Source organism: Hibiscus syriacus, unplaced genomic scaffold (assembly GCF_006381635.1).
Source record: "Hibiscus syriacus cultivar Baekdansim isolate YM2019G1 unplaced genomic scaffold, ASM638163v2 tig00110597_pilon, whole genome shotgun sequence".
NCBI classification, from domain to species: Eukaryota; Viridiplantae; Streptophyta; class Magnoliopsida; order Malvales; family Malvaceae; genus Hibiscus; species Hibiscus syriacus.
In genome coordinates this window covers 4,932,367-4,954,900 of record NW_024062795.1, presented here as the reverse complement: position 1 = coordinate 4,954,900, position 22,534 = coordinate 4,932,367, and the positions used below count along the sequence as shown (strand labels likewise).

General features: G+C 33.6%; 1 protein-coding gene and 1 pseudogene across 1 annotated transcript; one reads left to right on the top strand and one right to left on the bottom strand.

Annotated features, from left to right (window-relative positions):
* The first annotated feature begins 1,809 nt into the window (after window positions 1-1,809).
* On the top strand, window positions 1,810-20,547 carry LOC120134105 (annotated as a pseudogene).
* On the bottom strand, window positions 20,542-22,528 carry LOC120134254. Its single transcript, XM_039150717.1, has 4 exons — window positions 22,510-22,528; window positions 22,266-22,358; window positions 21,130-21,397; window positions 20,542-20,946 (listed from the first exon to the last, which is right to left on the bottom strand). The coding sequence occupies exons 1-4, from the start codon at window positions 22,526-22,528 to the stop codon at window positions 20,664-20,666; spliced, it is 663 nt and encodes a 220-aa protein (XP_039006648.1). The 3' UTR covers window positions 20,542-20,663.
* Window positions 22,529-22,534: the final 6 nt, after the last annotated feature.

Here is a 22,534-nt window from a genome sequence, read left to right as displayed (position 1 = left end):
CCCTAAATGTGCATTAATATAATCTTTAATGATTAGTATAATAGCAATGATAACAATATGTATATATATTTTTTCTTGTTGTCATCTGGGTTTTTAAGGCTTCGTCCTAATAAATCAGGATTGACTCGTGTCGCATACTTAATTTTGGCGGATAAGTCTCTTAATGAGGAATTTTTACATATATAATAACTCAAATTCGAGACATACGATGTCAAACTGCTTACCAATTGACATAACCCATTAATATATTTACGTATATCTCATTCACAATACGAGCACAGTAAATAAAGAATCGTTATTGCCAATCAATGCTTCGTTCGGTAGCTTTCAATGTGCAGTTCATGTTTATGTCCCACCTAAAATAACCTAACCCCATTCAAATTATTGAACCAATTTGAGGGTTTATTTGATAAACAAGAGAAATCGCTATATATTTCAAATAATTTTAAGGCTTTGATAGGTCGATGTGCAAAATTTCCCTAACAAATTGATAATATATATACATTTCAAGTACAATTTATTTGAATTTTAATTTATTTTTAAAATATAACATTTTTATTACTATAGTCACTTATTAGATTTTTTTTCAAAAATTATGTAATATTTGTCAATATTAAATAAAAAATATGTATTTTTATTAATTTAATCTTAATTTGAAACAATTAAATAAATGCGACTCTTTACATTTAACTTTTATCAATTTAATTACTTTTTACTATATTATTAAGTCGAACGATTCTTTCATATCAAAGCAGTAATTAAATATATGCATTTTGTCATGTAATAATGACAAGTGACGACTAAATTGTTATTATACTAAAAAATAACAAGAAAATAATGTAATATTTTTAAGAGGAGAAGACCTAAATTGATAAAAATAATTAAATATAAAGAGTTAAATTTATTAAGTTATTTTAAATTAAGATTAAAATAATAGAAATGTATAAATTTTAGTGACCAATTATTATCATATCAAATCAAACCATTATTTCATTTAATATTTAATAAAAAATAATTCATTTATAATAATATTTTAATTAAATTGTTTATTTATAATCTTTAAAAATAACTAGATTTATTATAAAACATATAATTAAATGACCCGAATATATTTACTACTACAACTATCGTCATCTCTCTCCTTCCTCGTTCATAGTATGACAAAAATCTTTTTTCCGCGTTATCTAAAAAAGAAGGCTAACAGCTCTTAACGTATGACAACATGCTTTTGGCAATGGATTCATCGCTTTTCTAACTACAGCTCTAGGATTTCATTTTGAAATCTTTCTATCTTTTTTCCAGGTTGTTTTTGAGAGAAGAAATTGAATGGCGGTGGAGTTTTTTTTTTTTTTGAAAATAAAGGATTCTTTGTATTGAAGAAAACACAAAGAAACGTCCTAATGACCTCATTAAAAAATATCCCTACATCTAAATGGAGGTAAAAGAGTGTTCTTGGGATGGAAATAGTTTACAACCGATTCCAAAAACACAGAACTATATCCGATCACGCTACTACGGCAACACGAACCAAGCAAAAACTAACAAGAATGAACCACCCCTATAGAAAAACCGAAGAAACGACGCACACCCAAACAGAAACAAGGAAAGCATCAGCCTAGGCAACAAATAAAATGAGCCAAAGTCTATCGCATAGTAACCATTGATCCACCACTCCTTCACCTTAAATACGACACCTTTCATGAAACCATCCAGGAAGAGGAGAAAAGCCTTTAACAATACAGACTTTAGACTTTGAACAAGAAAACAACGAGCTGCATTGCTTTTGAACAGCTAATGGAGTAACCAAGAATGGCGGTGGAGTTAAAGTGTTGCGAAACGGATTTCTTTGTTTACATGGTGATAATAGTATAGTTGGTGGTCTTCGCCGGATTGATGTCCGACCTTACGTTAGGCCTCATGTCGTTGAGTCTTGTTGATCTCGAGGTTCTGGCTAAGTCTGGTACTCCCGCCAATCGTAAACATGCCGGCACTTCTTTATTTTCTTTTATTTCCTGTAATTGATTAAGAAAAGAAAATTAGCAATGATTTATTTTAATTTATGAGGAGCAAATGAGTTCGAATCATTAATGGAATGATAGAATGTTTACCTTTTTACTGTGGTTGATGAGCTTATCAGTATTAATTGCTTGTTCACTCAAATTTAGGTTCCCTCTATCTCTCTCTGAAAGGAAATCAAACGAATGAAATAACAGAATCCATTAATTAGAGATATTGAGATTTAGAAATTACATGACAAAAGTGATGGTTAATGAATTCTTCCCCATATTTTTCTCTGTACGATGTATAAGCCAACTTATTCCTTATTCGAGCAGCAAAGATTTTGCCGGTTGTCAAAAATCAGCATTTGTTGCTTTGTACGCCGCTTCTATGCAATGCTGCTTCAATGGAGGTATATATACATATATTATAGATTCATCTCCAATAGATGATCTCGTTTCGTGATTTTGGAAATTTTATATATATGTATATATTGTAAGTTTTTTGTTACTTTTATCAGGCACTTCCCATTTTCCTTGATAGTCTGGTCACAGCATGGGGTGCTATCCTGATTTCGGTTACCTTGATTCTTCTGTTTGGTGAGGTGAATCCACTTTAATTAGATTTATCGCTTTTAATTCAGCACAAGTGGTACCCTGAACATGAGATGTTTTGATATGACTTTGTTGTTGTGTGTTACAATCATTTGCTATAATTTTTGCTTTCTAAAAAGTTTCCACTCGTTTTAAAAATTGTCCCCAGATTTTCTCGCTTGAATCTTTTCTTGGAAAGTGGATTTGCATACAACTGCATTAAAAAGGAAGCAAGTTCTATGCATATCCTAATTACAATTTAATTGTATGTGCAGATAATACCACAATCTCTTTGTTCTCGGTATGGTTTGGTAATTGGTGCAACGGTGGCTCCTATTGTTCAAGTTCTTGTTTGGATCTGTTTTCCTGTTGCCTACCCGATAAGCAAGGGAATGAATATTGCTATAATCCTTCACCATTAATGCCGTTTTCATAGTGAGAACGACAACCGTGCTTGTAAAATTCCTGCATATAGCTCTCTTGATCGATTCAGCTGGACTTTCTCCTGGGACATGGACACGTTGCACTTTTTCGAAGAGCAGAGTTGAAAACCCTAGTAAATTTGCATGGCAACGAGGTGTGCTTAACAGCTTCTCGGCATTTTTGAGAAATATTGCATAAAAAACCCTTTAGTTTTCTCTATATATACAAGTTGTTATTTACTTGGCTGTTGCCATATATCGAATCAATACTTGTTTTTTAATCGTAACTTTCAGATTTATGATCCTTTTGTTGTACCTTTATTAGGCTGGAAAAGGTGTTAGAACTAACGCATGACGAGACAACAATTATTGCTGGAGCACTTGAGATTACCGAGAAAACAGCTAAAGATGCGATGACACCCATATCTGAAACATTTACAATCGATATTAATGCCAAGCTTGACAGGTATTATTTTCTGTAAATTATCAAGAAAGATAGCATTTGCATCTCTTTCTCAGCTTTCATTAGATAAGTACCATTACATGTTATGGACAGGGAATTGATGAGTTTAGTTTTGGAGAAAGGGCATAGCAGAGTGCCAGTTTATTATGAGCAGCCTACAAACATCATTGGAGTCTTGATCTTCAAGGTCAAGAATCTATTGACAATCCACCATGAAGATGCAGTGCATGTGAAGAGCGTTACTATACGAAGGATTCCAAGATATTTTATAGTAAATCATGTCTTGAAAAAGTGGACAACTTTAATTCGTATTATTGTGCAAAGCATTCACCGTCCACCCTGAAGATACTCGTTTTTTTTTCATTTGAATATTATTTATATTTTATTATTATTATTATTATTATTATTATTATTATTATTATAATTATATTATTATTATTAAATAATTTTATTTATTTACTATTACAGACCCAACCCAAATACAGAGGCCCATATTCGATAGCCCAACAGTAACCCTAAATGTTTAGGGTTTGTATCATCTCATGCCCCAGCCGCCAACTAATCACCGCCATTGGATCTGGAAAGATCCAACGACCACCATTGAGCCATATGAAAACCCTAGGGTATGATACCCTAGGGCCACGTCGCCACTGCCTGAAGCTTCCAGTGCCACGCCACCTCGTCGCCGACACTCCAGAAGCTCTGCTGCCATGACTCTGACCGTCCACGTGGTTGCCTATGGTGAGTCACCACCATAGCTATGGTGACTCACCGGAAAATCACCAATAGAACCGGTCCGAGGCTAGTACCTGGATGGCTACAAAGCCTCATCACACCCGCAAACAAAAAAAACGGACAGGAGGCCACAGCAAGAAAAGACGGAGAGCAAGAGACCAAAGATTGAAGAAAACCACCAACAAACCACAAAGCAAACCACAAAACAAAAAGAGAAGAGCAAGAGAAACTTATCGAGGAAGACAACACCTCGATCGGAGTCACCACAGGCCTCCAAGAATCACCAAAAACCTTCGAAAACTGAAGGTACTTTCGTAGATTTGCTCCGATTGTGAGCTTTTTAGGGAAAAAGGACACCGAAATCGACATTAGCACGTTTCGATCTATATTTTGGGGGGTTTTAAAATTTTCCGTGGTCATTGCCACCGGAGCGCGGTGGCCGGCATGGTTGCTGAATTTTCTCCATTGAGAGAAATTTAGAGAGAGGCGAGAGAGTCTCTCTCCCAGAGAGAGAATGAAAAATAGTTATTTTGGGCCGGTTAAAGGGTTTAAAAATCCTCTCCCAAACGACAGCGTTTTGGGGGAGGGTGTATGCGTAATTTCACTAAAGGGTAAACCCTTTCCGCAGTGTTCCACGTTTGTAATGTTTTCAATTTAATCACTGAAATCAATTTTAATATGTTTTAATACGGTCTTCTAACTTTATTAATTTATAATTTAGTCCTTAGAAGTATTTATATATTTTAGGATAAATACTTTATTTAGTCCCTGGTAATTTCAATTACTTTTATTTTGATCCCTAATAATTAATTAGGTCAAACTACACTATTAATACATATATTTTTAATAATTCGAATTAGGTCTGTGATTTTTAATATTTTACATTTAATAACTGATGTTTTATATAATTTTATTTTAGTCCATAAATTAATAAATTGATAAAATAGCATATCTAATCCCTGTAGTTTTAAATAAATTATAAATTAAGTATTTAATTTTATTAGATTATAATTTAGTCTCTAAGATTAATATTTTCATTTATTTTACAAGCTTTATTACTTTTTACATTTTAATACTATGTTTTAATTTTATTAATCATATTTTACTTTCATATATTTATGATTATATATTTATCATTAGTATTACTATTATTATTTATTATTTATGTCAATATATATATATATAATATTTATCTAAGTCTTATAAATATATATAAATAATATTTATTTATTTTATGAAAATACTATTTATAAATTTAATGTATTATTTTTAAATCATTTCAATCATATTTTAATATATATCAATATTAAGAAATGACAGTCTTAAAGCAACTGAATGTCCATTTTCTGATAAAAAATATTTTAATATATAAATATATTTTTATATTATTTTTTATTAAAATTTATTTATTTTTTAATATTAAGAAAGGAGCTGTCTTAAAGCACCTAGAAACCCTTTTCTGATATTTTTAAATAAATAAATATCTTGTTTAATAAAATATATATATTAATATATTATCTTAAAATTATATTAATAAACTTAACAGAATTATGGATTAAATATATTTTTGAACTTTTAAATTTTCAATAATAGAGACAATTTATAATTAATAAGTACCAATTTTGGGCGTTGTAGGGGTGCTAATCATTCCCTAAACGTAACCGACCACGAATCCCTTTTTATTTCTAAAAAGAACGAATTTTTGGTTAAACGCGTATCAATTTATCTTTTAACTGATGTTTTCTTAAAAAACTCTTTTAAAAGATAATCTTTAGGTATTCGACCTACCTGACCCAAAAGGTCGATGGCGACTCCCAAACCATTTTTTAATTATTTTGTATCCACATTATTTTTCCCGCCAAGTAAAAATTTGTGCCCGGACGAAAACCGGTTACGACAGCTTGGCGACTCTGCTGGGGACTGTCAAGCTTTTAAAATCAATTATAAATTGTCTCTATTAATTATAAATTATAAATTCATATATTTAATTTATAATTCTTTTTTATATATATATACTTTTTATTTTCATAGTATTTATATATATTATTAATATTTCATTTTATTTGCAAGTATTTTATTTCATTATTTATTTTTCTGTCAGAGGTTTGAACATTTCTCCTCACACACAACACTTACATTGTATAACATAAGCTCTATAATTGAGTTTGTCCCTTTTAAGTGGGAGTGAAAGCGACGTCTTCGTGAGAATTTATTCTCCGTGTCAGACCTAGCAAGTAACTTTCGGGGTTCATATGCTCTATGTCTTCGTGAGAATTTATTCTCCGTGTCAGGCATAGAGAAATGTGTCCCCTCGAATTGAACTCGATCTGCTTAAGTCTGTAATGGACTAGGATTGAGGGTTTGACAGCCCAAGGGGGCATCAACTAGGACAATTCGAGTACCTTTACTCCTAGAACTGAAACTCCGCATATAATAAACCCTAGAAATTCACCTGATCTAAGACAGTACTGAACCTCTGTTCATAGGTGTACACAAAGGAGAAATAAGCTCTAGCTTTTAATTTATTTAATTTATTATTTTTCTCTTTGAATAAATGCCTGCGAACTAGTAATCATGTTGTTAGGTTAATTTTTCCAAACAAATCATGGAACTAGAAAACATGAGGTTAGGATATATTATATACCATGATAGGTAGAATATTTTCTTTTCATTAATTGGTACTTACCAATTTATTTATTTCCTTTCTCACTTTTATTTTTCATACATTTTGTTTTGTTTTAACTTGTTTATATTGATTTCTTTTGTTTTGTGCCTGCATTACATGATCATGGCATAACCAAAAGGTGTTGACTTGAAATACTGTTCATCAAATTAGAAAGAAATCGTAAATGGACAAAAAGTTTTATGATCAAACAAAATATAATGCGGCCAAGGAAAGACATCTTGAGGAAACTCCGAGGATAGAAGCAAGCAATGCACACAGAGATCCTGTTATATTAATACCAAAAGTACTCCACAAAGATCCTGCCAAATTGATACCAAAAGCAGTCTATGGTAAGAGCATCAGTCAGGGCATTCAGAGTAGTGAAGGTTTTTATGAAGCTCAAGCATGTTATTTGAAGGACTTGAACGATCAAAACAAGAAATTGAGCACAAAAATGGAAACCATGCATGAAGATTTCCAGAAAATCAGTCAAGCCTTTCAAAATATTGGCATAGGAAACACCCCAGAAGAGTGGATAACAGGGGTCACCAAGCTGAAAAGAACTGCAACATATATGAAGACCTTGTTCAAGAACTTCTTGGACAGAAATGATCCCTTACAAGGGAAAATGAGCAACTCCGAGAAGTGACACAGAAGATGAAAGAGAATCTCATAGAAGAAGTTGCAGTCCAGACAAATAATATGGTTCTTAAATAATAGATTTAGCTGACTTTACAAGGAGATGAAGCAGACTGAAGACTCAACTTTTGAGCATAAATGGAAACTAACTGGGATTTGGAGAAGTTAGAAGTGAAAGATATCCTTATATGTAAAGTTTTGTTTGATGTACTAAAACTTTTGTGTTCAATGAAATCTGTTCTAAGATGATCACTCTTGAGTAACACCTTTTCATACATACATTTGCATTTTGCATCCTTGCATTTTTCATTTTGCATTTATACTTTTATGTTTCCTTTTGTATTGCACAATTTACATTTTTATGGTTACATTCACATTTTTATATTTGCATTTTTACGTTTGTATTCATATTCTCATTTTTTTGCGTTTGCATCTTTACATATTTACATTTTGTTTAAAAATATTTTGCATACATTTAAACATGTGGAATAATTCGGGGAAGATTCCATGACAGAATTTTTGAAATCAAAGTGGAGCTAACTTGGTCTTCCTAAAGAGAGATAATAACCATGAATGAGATTTTAGCAAGGGTTGGTAGAATTGAGAAACTACAAGAGCAACTTATCAAGACTCAACAAGAGATGATTGATCAAGTAAAAAAATCCCATAATAATTCAAAAGAGCAAATGACAAAACTGATGGACCTGATAAATGTTGTACTCCATGGAGAGAAACCCTTAAAGAATCCCGCTATGAAGGCTGTGAATAAGGTTCTGAATGATAATGATGAGTTCGATGTGATATTGTCTGATGATCAAGAACCTATTAGAGAGTATGGTAATTCAAGACATATTCAAGATTTGGTCCCAAGGGGCAATCTAAGGAGTTTGGTGAACACTACCCCAATTATAGCTGAAATGAGCACCCAGAACCCCCTCGATAACATGAGAGCATTCAGTCGTTCAGAGCGATCAAAGAAGGTGATAGCCTCGCTAGCGAGAAAAACTCTGAAGGTGTTTCAAGAATCTATCTCAGACCTGTACCCTCATTTGGTTAAAGGTCAATATATTACACCAAGATTGGTGAAGGTGTCACCAAAGCCTTATGCCCATTGCTATGTTCAAAATAGCTTCTGTAATTTTCACTTGGGGATATCTAGACATTCAACAGGGAATTGTTGGTCACTGTTAAAGGAAATAGAGACACTCGTCGACAAGGGAGTCTTGACACAAGAAATTATCAAGAATTGGGGGGCAAATGAGGATAATGGCCCTGATCCTATTACACACCCAACATTAGAGGAGTAATGATGCATAAACAAGTGGAAGTGTTATCTACCACTGTAGTACTTTCTATTTTCAGCATCTTGTTTGAACTTGTTTTTTGTTTCTTTTCTCCGCTTTTGTGCAATAAATAAATGTGTATTGCTTTTATGGTTATGAGCAAGGAATCAATTTTTAATCTTGAGATTATTGAGTATCAAGTAGATTAAATATTCTTTTAATTTTTCAAGAATTATATATCTTTGGCAAGTGATAAAATTATACCTTCCATCCAATGCCAATTACTTGATCCTTACTAAAACCAAATTTTGACCGTACATTTATCTGAGACTCTGAAGAAATGTCTCTACCTATTTTTGAGACACCAACTCTAGATGTTTACCTTCTCGAATAGAGTTGGTTGGTTTATGATATTACCCTTTCTACCATATATATGACTTCAAAAGTCACACATTTGACCTTCCAAATACAATGCCATCATAAAAAAAACCTCAAAAGAACCAAACTTTCAGTTATCCGTGAATCTTACTACAAGAAGAGACGAGATGAGGCATCATGGACCAACTCATTGAAGATAATTTCGAGTGATTAGGGCATACTCAAAGAAGAAGGAAAAAGTGATTGATTGAAATAAATATATCATGCATTAATTACATTTTTTTCATGTAAATAAAGTTAATCTTGAATATTCATCCCCCTGGAGATACCTCTTTTTATAAGGACTTCTATGTATGAGATAACTGAACTTCGCACACTGATCAAGCATGCAAATTCAGTAACATATCGCCCAAAGATAAATGGGGCATTTGTAGGAGCAAATAAGAACCTTAAGAGGATCATTACAAAGACCACTGAAGTTTACAAAGATTGGTGCCTTATATGCATATTGAATTACTGTACGAACATTTACTGGGGCAACACCTTATTGTTTAGTCTATGGGATGGAAGCAGTATTACCAATTGAAGTTGAGATCCCATTATTTTGTATCCTAAAGGAGGAAAAATTGGAGAAGACTGAATGTATCCAATTTCGATTTGATCAATTAAACCTTATTGATGAGAACCAATTGAAAGCTATTTGCCATGGGCAGATGTATCAGAAATGGATGATGAAAGGTCACGAACAGAAAGTACATCCAAGAGAGTTCTAAGAGTGTGATCTAATATTGCCTATACATAAAGATTTCTGTAGGAAACGAATGTCTAATTGAGAAGGGACCTATGTTGAAAAAAGGCCTTTTCCCGAGAAGCGTTGATCTTGGCAAAAACGGATGGGAAAGTTATGAGAAACCAAATAAACTCAGATTCTGTCAAGAAATATTATACTTGAAGAAGAAAAAATGACAAAAAGGAAAAGGAGGTGTTCAAAGCAATTGAAGTCTTATACTCATCCAACAAAGAAAGAAGAAGGAAAAAGAAAAAAGAAAGAAAAAAAGGAGAAATTGAATCAAGATGGGTGACTCCATGGAGCCTCAAGTTACAAGATGGATCAAGTACAATTAATTCAGATATTCATATTCAACAAGAAGAGCAAGAAATGATGAAGATATGAAAAACTGGAAATGAATCCAAAATTTGGCAGTCTAGAGGGATCCAGATGATGGAAAAATCCCCAGCAAGGCATATCTAAGTCAAGTAAAGCAAGATTGAAGGCATCTAAAGAGAATATCTTCAGAATTCATTCTGCCTCTCAAGATTGATTTTTATTTACAAAAATTGGTTTTTAAAATCTTTAATGCATGATATGAAAAATGATAAAAGGGGGGTTCAAGATGTAAATTTTTAAATAACATATTAGAACCAAAGGAGGATTCGAGTTAAAAACCTGAAAAGGCGGCTCGAATATTGAATGGTGCAACAACGACATAAGAGATGATCTTAAGCTCTTAAATGAAGCACCGCACATCCCAAAAGATGTTCCTGAGAATTTGAAAACGAGAAGCATCTCTACAAGATGAGCATAATTACCAATTCTTCAAGTTAGTGGAAGCCCGAAGCGACATACTGAACCAACTTGAAAGAACCTACTTTACCAAAATCAACCTACACCTCAAATCTGTCAATAATTTTGACACTTGCCATAGGACTATGATTTTTGAATGATTTAAAAGTATAGTTGATTTATTTGATATTCATTAAATTCATTGTTTATGATTTGATTATATTGTGAACCTGAAAGGGGTAATACTTTACAAAATTCTTTCATTCTTTAATAAAGAAAATGAGAAAAAACATTTTCAAACAGGACAGTCTCAAATAAGGAAGGTCCTTGAAGCAATTGTTGTTTATTCTACCTCTATTGTAGAAAAAAAAACAATGCCAGAATAATGAAGCATTTCACTTTCTTGAAAGCAAGTGGTCCAAGAAACCAGAAAGTCTGGAGAATTGAACTTGTAACGATCTCCTGTGACATTATTAGCAATTCATCAAGAAAAATTATCATTTATCTCATGCTGAGGGCAATAAGCATCACCAGACAAATTATTTTCCCCAGCCATCAATCCTTGTTCTCTAGAAGATTACATCACAGAGTTATAAGTCCCATTAAGGTATATTATGGGAATGAACAAGTCCACCATCTGCACTCTGGTTATACTGTGATACTGGTTCAAGTCTTGATGCATCATTGCTGCCTCTTCCATGCCGATTATTTTCCTTGTCAGGATTATATCCATTATGTCCTTCAGAAGATTGCTAAATTTGAAATTGAGAACTTATGGCACAGAATAAGACATTGGAACAGATTCTACACTTGTATGTTGTACAGGATTCCAAAAGTTGAGATAACCAGTTTTATCATCAACTAAACCTTTCCATGGTTAGGGAAGAGTGGGATATGGCAGTGTGTATTTTGGAGCAGCAGTAGAGACAGTCACTGTGACAGTCATTGCAAGAAAATACACCAACAAAAATCCTCGAGTCCATCTTGATGATGTTTAGTGCTTCCATTAAGGTTGTTACACAAGATGCTACCGACAACAAGGTCGAATCCGCCAAATCTACTCATCAATTGCTCCAACCGATCATCATTCAGTTCTTGCACATTTGTTTTCAAAGGTATACCAAGACAGTATAAGGCAACCTCTGCATCACTGATTCCAGAGAAAAGAGACAGGACATTGATACCACCGGGGAACATGTCTCTAGCAGATCCTCCTCATCGGGTATGGTTTTTAGGGAAACCTAGAAGCATTTCCACCTCATCAGGTTCAAATGGAGCAACTTTATTCCTTCCAACCCATACTAGATTCCATTTTCGGCATTCATCTAAAATATACTTATGGACACTCGAAGGTGGCTCATCGTCATAAACTTCAAGAGCCTTACAGATCCTTTCTGTCAATTTGGAACTTCTTGTACATGTTTGTAAACAGTTCAACTTTGTTCTTGGATCCCAGGAAGGCCATCATTTCTTTGTCAATGGAAAAATATCATACATAGTGCGTGGAGAAAACAAGATAAGAGGAAATCTGTTCTCAATTGGCAGATTATGAATATAGCCCCTTTTTAGTGTAGCAGCATGAAAATGCTTTGAATCTACAAATTCTGGCTCTACATCGAATAAGTACTATGATATTTCAGTCCAAACATTAACTGGAGCAAGTGCCACGTTCTCTTAGTAGAAATAAGGAGACCCAATAGCATCTTCTGGAAATGTTCTTTGAGTTATCTGATATGATTTGGTATGAACCCCAAAACTAATCATTGGATTTAAAAGATGAATTTGCTCATAGTAGAAATAAAGAGACCCAATAGCATCTTCTGGAAGTGTTCTTTGAGTTATCTGATCTGGTTCGGTAAGAACCCCAGAACCAATTATTGGAATTGAAAGATGAACTGCATGATCGTCTTCATTAAGAAGCTTCTTTTCAAGCTTCTTCTGCTTATTCCTTTCCCAAAAATCATAGCTCGAGTTTAGCCTTTTCTTGTAATTAGGATCATTGCATAATGGATTCCTATCTTCTACCAGAAGAAGTGCGTCAGCAACCTTTGATATTTGAGCAGCACATATAAAATCTGTCAACTCTGCAATTGATGAATTCAGAATCTGTCAACTCTGCAATTGATGAATTCAGACCACATCTCTTCATGGCTATTGAAGTCTCAGCTTCTGAGTACCCCAATTTTCGTCAAGTATAATAGTTTATTCTCCTCATCAGAATCAAAATTCAGGATTTCCTCGATAAGAACTTTCAATATCTATGAAATCATCCTGAAAGATCACTTCATAATCAGATGAGTTGTTATCAGAATCAACATGTTGCATGAGTGCAGATTTTTCAAAAGCCTGTACCACTGCATATGTAGTCTTGCTGTTGCATCAGATTACTGTTCACATAAATTGGTTTCTCTCCCACAGAAAAGTATATTCCAGAAATAGCCTTCACTGAAAACAAGGTTCACTATGTCAGCCTGGAATGAATTACCAAGCAATTTATACTACTCTGTCTGACTAGATCCCTCCAGATATAGAAAATGGTCACCTCATTCAAAAGACACATATCTCAGACGTTTCTGTCAGAATGATTGAGTACTTCTTAAGTTTGTGACAACATGAAGAGAATTTCTCCAGTTACTTGATGATACTACTGTTTAGTGACACCAGAATGAGAGTATTCAAGATAAACAGATTTGGGGCACGAATAAAGCTACAAGTACCTACAATAGTTCATTATCAAAATTGGACCTCGTGGGGATCATGAAATTTCAGTCAAACAGACGTCGAGAGTAAACCAGAAATAAAAAATTGAGGCATCTCGAAAGCCCAATTCAGACAGATCTAGAGGGATATCTTGAGGGCCCATTTCAACCAGAAATAGAATATTGGGGCATTTTGAAGGCTCACAACAATATGAATATTTGGGCATTCTTAGAGGCTCATCTAAACAAGAAGTAATGTTGAGCACACTTGTAACATCTGTATCAGCAAATGTTGGGGCATTTTAAAGGTTACTTTAGACAGATTCATATGGAGCATTTTAAAGGCTCAGATTAACAAGAAGCAAATATCGGGGCATGCTGAAAGCCCATTTCAATCAGAATTAGAACTGTTGATGCATTTTTGAACGTTCGTATCAGCAATGCTGGGACATGCTGAAGGCCCATATCATCATGTGTTAAAGATCATTGATTTGAAAAAATATTTCCAATGAGACAGAAAGATATGAAGAAGGAAAATGGTGAAACAGTGACAGTGGAGCTGACTATACATTATTGTTTCGTTCATCAGACAGTTACATCAGGATCATATTGTTGAACAAATATCTACTCAGCAAGAATGGTTTCAAATACTCAATCTTCTTAAATCATGTTTCACACGACAACATGTTCTTTATTAAGCTACATCACGGTTGCATGAATAAGGATGGTCCCTAGGCAAACTATTTGATCCAGGGTTCAGTTTCTTAAAATATCGGCTTTGAATTTTGTATTTTGTGTCGGTAATGATTGGAAATATTTCGTTGAGATTCCAGACAGTTAGTTTCAATCATGCTATTGAGATCACGAATCTATTTTTCTCATCAGTGTTTGTTTACTTGATGATATTGAACAAATAAAGAGGCTCAGTTTATGTTATTCTTATTCCCGTTGTTACTAGGGTTATCATTATCAGCCAGGGTGAACTGAATTTTCATCTATTTGGTTTATCCAATGTGTTTCATCCCCAATAGTAAGAATTCCATAAACCTTCTTATGTACATGGATCCTATAGCTGAAGTGTTTCTACTTCCTACAACACTTGTTATGGAAGAAAACATGATCAATATCACACTTACCCTTGCCTGAGACAATATCAAGATCAATTAGTATCTCTTATTCAATTCATCACTAGCATATCTCGCGAATTTGATCAACTTTTTGGTCACACCAGCATCTCATTTATATTCCTATTGAGTTTTATTCTCAAGTGGTCTTGTGACATTATACGAAAGTTCTGAGCTCTACGAAAGAACCTCCCTGACTAGAAATATGTGCATAAGTCACATGAAATAATGAATGTGTTGTCAAATAGCATCTGTGCAGAAGCCACAGGAAAGGATGAATGTGTTGTCAAATGTTTTACTAGCATCTGAGCATAAACCACATGAGATGATGAATGTATTGACAAATGTTTTACGAACCAGTCATTCTGATGTTGAACCAATATTATGATCAGATGGTTTCCATTTATTGGTCCAAGATGAAGTTTGTCTTCTTCAACCTCAAGGGTAGAAGTGAGATATGATGAATATTTCTTTCCACAGAAAGGAGAGCTGAAATTTTTAACAACAAGAAACTGGTGGAGCTAATTAAGATTGAACGACAAGTTATTGTTAAGCATCTCGACATGATATGGTCCAAGTTGCCTTATTCAAGATCTGATTATATGTGGAGACATGAAAGGAATTAGAATAAATCTTCCTTGTGATGTGTTTCAAAGAGTCAAATTAGAACATACTCTACTCTCCTAATTAATCCCTGCTAAGTCAGACATATCTACATCTACATTCTTCAAAGATGATAGATTCTCTCTTCAAAGATGATAGATTCTCTCTTCAAAGATGATAGATTCTCTCTTCAAAGATGATAGATTCTCTTTTTAAAGATGATAGATTCTCTTTTCAAAGATGAAAGCTTTATTGAATTTCTACACAAGTCCCAACAAAGAAAGCTGGTTTTATCCAAGATAAAATGGGGCATCAAAGTCATAGTTATGACTACAGCAAGAGTTTCACAAATGAAACATTTCTTCTGAGACTTAAATGATGCAAAGAAGACACCAAGATACAGATTGATCAGATGATTCTGCAGAAATGAAAGCTTGATAGCATAAGTTGCTACACTCCAGAGGTAATCCTGGCAATAAATGATGAAGTGAAAGAAGACCAAGTTCACCACTTTGAAGTCAAATGAAGATTGCATCAACATTCATAAGAATATAATTTACACAATAGATAATGCATTACATTGATACATCTAAGTGCATTCAAACATGAAGTTTTATAGATCTTCGGAAGAACAAGAAGATTCAGGGTAAAAAAATACCTTACAAGAAGAAGGTATTCAAAACCGTAAATACATGAATCACGCAAACATCTGAAGAATAGATGAACGTAATCCGCAAGAGTGAGCATTATCTTGAGATTGGGGCATGTTACCCAATCAACATGTTATTTTGAAAAATAATGAGAAAACGGTTTTCATAGTTTCTCATTCAATATTTTCTAAAAATGAAATTGTTGAATAGTAAGAAGACGATTTTCATAGTTTCTTACTTAGTAAACTATTTCTCACATCTGTAAGTCCTACAATGCATGATGTTTCCAAAAAGCCTTCGGGAGCTTTTTGATGTTTTCAAAGCCTTAGGGTCATCTGTAAGTCCTACAGTGCATGATGTTTCCAAAAAGCCTTCGGGAGCTTTTTGATGTTTTCAAAACCTTCGGGTCAGCTGTAAGCCCTACAGTGCAGAATGTTTTTTTCTTAAAACATTTCCAAGTAGAGTTCATAATGAGAAGAACTCACCTGAAGAAGGAAGAAGAAGTTCATAATGAGAAGAACTTGTTCAACTTTTTGCTTGAATTCATCATTTGATGGATCAACATTTCCAGAAGAGTTCATAATGAGAAGAACTCATCTGAAGAAGGAAGAAGAAGTTCATAATGATAAGAACTTGTTCAACCTTTTGCTCGAATCCATCACTTGATGGATCAATATTTCCAGAAGTGTTCATAATGAGAAGAACTCATCTGAAGAAGGAATAGGAAGTTCATAATGAGAAGAACTTGTTTAACCTTTTGCTCGAATCCATCACTTGATGGATCAACATTTCCAGAAGTGTTCATAATGAGAAGAACTCATCTGAAGAAGGAAGAGGAAGTTCATAATGAGAAGAACTTGTTTAACCTTTTGCTTGAATCCATCACTTGATGGATCAACATTTCCAGAAGTGTTCATAATGAGAAGAACTCATCTGAAGAAGGAAGAGGAAGTTCATAATGAGAAGAACTTGTTTAACCTTTTGTTCGAATCCATCACTTGATGGATCAACATTTCCAGAAGTATTCATAATGAGAAGAACTCATCTGAAGAAGGAAGAATAAGTTCATAATGAGAAGAACTTGTTTAACCTTTTGCTCGAATTCATCACTTGATGGATCAACATTTCCAGAGAAAGTTCATAATGAGAAGAACTTATCTGAAGAGGAAGAAGAAATTCATAATGAGAAGAATTTGTTCAACCTTTTGCCTGAATTCATCACTTGATGGATTAACTTTTCCAGAGAAAGCTCATAATGAGAAGAACTCATATGAAGAAGGAAGAAGAAGTTCATAATGAGAAGAGCTTGTTCAACCTTTGTTTGATGCTATCACAGAAGAAAATAGATCAGTATCAGCATTTCCAGAAGGAGTTCATAATGAGAAGAACTCATATGAAGAAGGAGGAGAATTTGTTCAACTTTTTGCTAGATTACATCACAGAAGGAGATAAATCGCCTTTCCCAGTGAAAAAGTTCATAATGAGAAGAACTAATCCCAAAGAAGAATTTGTTCAACATTTCCATCATAATCAAGTGAAGTCAAATGAAAAAAAAAACTTATTATCTTTTCGTCTTTTCCCTATTCTTGTTAATACAAGAATAAGCAAAGAGGGGCTGAAGATACTCGTTTTTTTCATTTGAATATTATTTATATTTTATTATTATAATTATAATTATAATTATTATATTATTATTATTATTATTAAATAATTTTATTTATTTACTATTACAGACCCAACCCAAATACAGAGGCCCATATTCGGTAGCCCAATAGTAACCATAAATGTTTAGGATTTGTATCATCTCATGCCCTAGCCGCCAGCTAATCACCGCCATTGGATCTGGAAAGATCCAACGGCCACCATTGAGCCATATGAAAACCCTAGGGTATCATACCCTAGGGCCACGTCGCCACTGCCTGAAGCTTCCAGTGCCACGCCACCTCATCGCCGACACTCCAGAAGCTCTGCTGCCATGACTCTGACCGTCCACGTGGTTGCCTATGGTGAGTCACCACCATAGCTATGGTGACTCACCAGAAAATCACCAATAGAACCGGTCCGAGGCTAGTACCTGGATGGCTACAAAGCCTCATCACACCTGCAAACAAAAAAAACGGACAGGAGGCCACAGCAAGCAAAGACGGAGAGCAAGAGACCAAAGATTGAAGAAAAACACCAACAAACCACAAAGCAAACCACAAAACAAATAGAGAAGAGCGAGAGAAACTTACCGAGGAAGACAACACCTCGATCAGAGTCACCACTAGCCTCCAAGAATCACCAAAAACCTTTGAAAACCGAAGGTACTTTCGTAGATTTGCTCCGATTGGGAGCTTTTTAGGGAAAAAGGACACCGAAATCGGTATTAGCACGTTCCGATCTATATTTTGGGGGGTTTTAAAATTTTCCGTGGTCATTGCCACCAGAGCGCGGTGGCCGGCATGGTTGTCGGATTTTCTTCATCGAGAGAAATTTAGAGAGAGGCGAGAGAGTCTCTCTCCTAGAGAGAGAAAGAAAAATGGCTATTTTGGGCCGGTTAAAGGGTTTAAAAATCCTCTCTCAAACGACAGCGTTTTGGGGGAGGGTGTATGCGTAATTTCACTAAAGGGTAAACCCTTTCCGTAGTGTTCCACGTTTGTAATGTTTTCAATTTAATCACTGAAATCAATTTTAATATGTTTTAATATGGTCTTCTAACTTTATTAATTTATAATTTAGTCCCTAGCAGTATTTATATATTTTAGGATAAATACTTTATTTAGTCCCTGGTAATTTCAATTACTTTTATTTTGATCCCTAATAATTAATTAGGTCAAACTACACTATTAATACATATATTTTTAATAATTCGAATTAGGTCTGCGATTTTTAATATTTTACCTTTAATAACTGATGTTTTATATAATTTTATTTTAGTCCCTAAATTAATAAATTGATAAAATAGCATATCTAATCCCTGTAGTTTTAAATAAATTATAAATTAAGTATTTAATTTTATTAGATTATAATTTAGTCTCTAAGATTAATATTTTCATTTATTTTACAAGATTTATTACTTTTTACATTTTAATACTATGTTTTAATTTTATTAATCATATTTTACTTTCATATATTTATGATTATATATTTATCATTAGTATTACTATTATTATTTATTATTTATGTCAATATATATATATATATATATATATATAATATTTATCTAAGTCTTATAAATATATATAAATAATGTTTATTTATTTTATGAAAATACTATTTATAAATTTAATATATTATTTTTAAATCATTTCAATCATATTTTAATATATATCAATATTAAGAAAGGACAGTCTTAAAGCAACTGGATGTCCATTTTCTGATAAAAAATATTTTAATATATAAATCTATTTTTATATTATATTTTATTAAAATTTATTTATTTTTTTAATATTAAGAAATGAGCTGTCTTATAGCACCTAGAAGCCCTTTTCTGATATTTCTAAATAAATAAATATCTTGTTTAATAAAATATATATATTAATATATTATCTTAAAATTATATTAATAAACTTAACAGAATTATGGATTAAATATATTTTTGAACTTTTAAATTTTCAATAATAGAGACAATTTATAATTAATAAGTACCAATTTTGGGCGTTGTAGGGGTGCTAATCATTCCCTAAACGTAACTGACCACGAATCCCTTTTTATTTCTAAAAAGAACAAATTTTTGGTTAAACGCGGATCAGTTTATCTTTTAACTGATGTTTTCTTAAAAAACTCTTTTAAAAGATAATTTTTAGGTATTCGACCTACCTGACCCAAAAGGCCGATGACGACTCCCAAACCATTTTTTTTAATTATTTTGTATCTACATTATTTTTCCCGCCAAGTAAAAATTTGTGTCCGGACGAAAACCGGTTACGACACACCCCTTTGACACTTTGATTGCTTATATGTATAAATATATTTGGATGTTATACGGTTCGAGAATCGTTGCCATTGTATGATATATTAAATGAATTTTAAAAGGGTCATAGCCGCATGGCCTTCGTTGTAAGACAATGCAACAAGACAGATCAGACGCCCTCTAGTAACTCTGTTAGGAGTAAGTATCAGCCTCCCTGGGACATATTCTTTCCAATTTTCACTCATACCATGATTTAGCAGATCGTATGAACATATTTATGATGAAATTCTTGCCACTGATATTTATTATTGTGATCTTTGTCTCTTGACATGGTCCCTTGCCAGAAGTGAAAGTCGACATAGACGGTGACAAACATCACCGAGATAGTTCTTTAAGATGAAAGCGTTCACTTAAGAAATGGAAAAGCTTTCCCATCGCTGGTAATTCTAGTGGTTCTCGGAGCAGGAAGTGGACAAACGGGGTTGATTCAGACGTCCTATATCTAAATGGCAATCCACTCCCGAGACACTCCGAAGAGGCTGTTGGCATAATAACAATGGAAGATATCATTGAAGAGCTTTTACAGGTATCATTACCCTTTACCATATTTAGCAGCAAGCATCTGATTCCTCTTCTGTCAACAGTTCCTCACACATTTGCCTTATGTTTGTGCCCTTGGCCAGGAGGAGATCTTTGACGAGATAGATCATCAGTACAACGACTCATGATATCCGTCTTAATGCAAGTTTTTCTGCTAAAATGCTTAGTTGGCAGTCGTCTCCTCTAGATGGCGGTATAAAGAGGGATCAGAGAAGGAAAAACTCAAACTCTGGTGTTCAAGCATATATGATCAATTAGCATCATAGAATAAGAACTAAGAATCCAGTAGTATACAGAAGTTGACAAATATTCAGCTTCACTTGCTATGTTCACTTCTGTTCTCTTCTTTCTTCTACTTATCTCTACCTTTTTCTTTAGATTTGTGCTTCTTACTGTGTTTTTTATCCGATCTCGCAAGGTCGTCCTTATCTTTCTTCTTTCTATGTACATGGGGATCTGAATCGAAAAAAGACTCATCATGCCTCAGTGAAGAAGGCTTCTCAGGACCCAACTTGACAAGATGTTCCATTCCGAGGGAGGTTGTCGGAAGCTTCCCTGGGAACGTAGAACTTGTGGGCAGATAAGGTCCAGTGTCATACATCCTTGAACCTATAGAACCTCGACCATGCTTCACCCTGTCATCATAAAATAGGTTTCAGGTCAGTTGAGGAAACATTTCACCGTTTGCTTTCCCTAATAACCATCTAAGTCAACATGCATAGGCTAAGGAGGGGCTTCAAATGCCAAGAGACTCATCCTGTCAAACCACTAATTCTTCCTCAACATAATGATTTTTTCCGTATAAATTCAGTACAAACCTTGACTGAAGAAATTCATTGATCTCCTCGTCTCTTAGACCTTCATCTTCCCTTGAATAACTACCCTCTTCTACTCTTTTGCTTGATGAGCATGAAGCACTAACATTGCTCTCATGCCTCCTATTCGTGCTTCTATAAGAAATGCTACTATCCAGATGACTACTGTTATGCCCGCCATTGTCTTTTGATGGGGGCAATGCCGAAATACAATTGAGGCACCCACTTCGATTCTCCTTCGAAATCGACAACCACAACCCAAACCCTACCTCTCTCAATCGGGAGGGAGAACCGACCCGCTAGCTTTACTTTAACTAATGAGGCTTTTTTTATGTTGAAAAAAATAATGAGGCGTTTTTGTTCTACTTTTACCGTTTTATTTAATCAACTCTTAATTGTAATTTTTTTATTTCAATAAATTATATTCATAATCATTCGATTATTAATTAATTTACGTTTTAATTATTTAATTTCTAATAGGAGTATGATATATTTGTTAAATAATAGACATACTAATATATTTAATTTCAAATATTTATATATTTTATTAATTTAATATAGAATTATAAAACAGGTAACGTACACAAATGATTCACCGATTATAAGAAGTTACTTGAAGTTACTTTATTGAGTCATTCAATTATTAAAAGTTACAAAAAAATTATCTGACTATTCATATGTTCCAAACTCATCCTTTTTTGTTAAAAAATCGACGACATTTTGAGTTGAACGTTAACCTACTGACTGTGGTATGATAAAATTTGATCACAAAATCTTAAACGACTATCATATCTTAGTCAACAGGTTATCGTCAAGCTCAGACTGTTATCAATTTTTTAATGAAAAAGAATGAGTTTGCAACAAATGAATAGTCGAATGATCATTTTGTAACCTTTAACGGTCGAATGACTCAACAAAACAACGTATTATATTTTGGGGATTATTTTATAACTTTTAATAGTCGGGAGATTCAACAAAACAATACCTATAATTAGATGATCATTTGTGTACTTTACCCTTATAAAAACATCCGCAATCAATTTTTAATTTTAGCATAGTTCAAGACAAAAGAAGAAAAAGGAAAAGGAAAAGGAACTAGATGAACATATCTTAAATCTGAATCTGTCATGACTCCAAACCAGATGGCGGATGATCCAAAACGATTACATTTGCTTTATACTGTGGTTGAACAGCAACTAGAGCCTTGATTACATTATTTCCTTGACAGAAAACTGGTGCAAATATATTACAAGGAAGAAGAAGAACAAAAGACCTACATATTTTAGATTTATTATCACCTGCTTCTATTGCTACCTATCTGCTGCAACTATGGTCCAAATGAGCCAAGCAAGAAGAAGAAGCTTCCAAGTGCTTGCTGCTCACTCGGGGTTCCAAATTCCATGGAATT

What these genes read in the sequence shown, in the direction of transcription:
- LOC120134254 (XM_039150717.1), bottom strand. An exon ending in TTTGGATCATCCGCCATCTG is followed by an intron (nt 21,398 to 22,265) that starts GTTTGGAGTCAT and finishes CCCGATTGAGAG; the next exon opens with AGGTAGGGTTTGGGTTGTGG. An exon ending in AATGAATTTCTTCAGTCAAG is followed by an intron (nt 20,947 to 21,129) that starts GTTTGTACTGAA and finishes TTATGATGACAG; the next exon opens with GGTGAAGCATGGTCGAGGTT.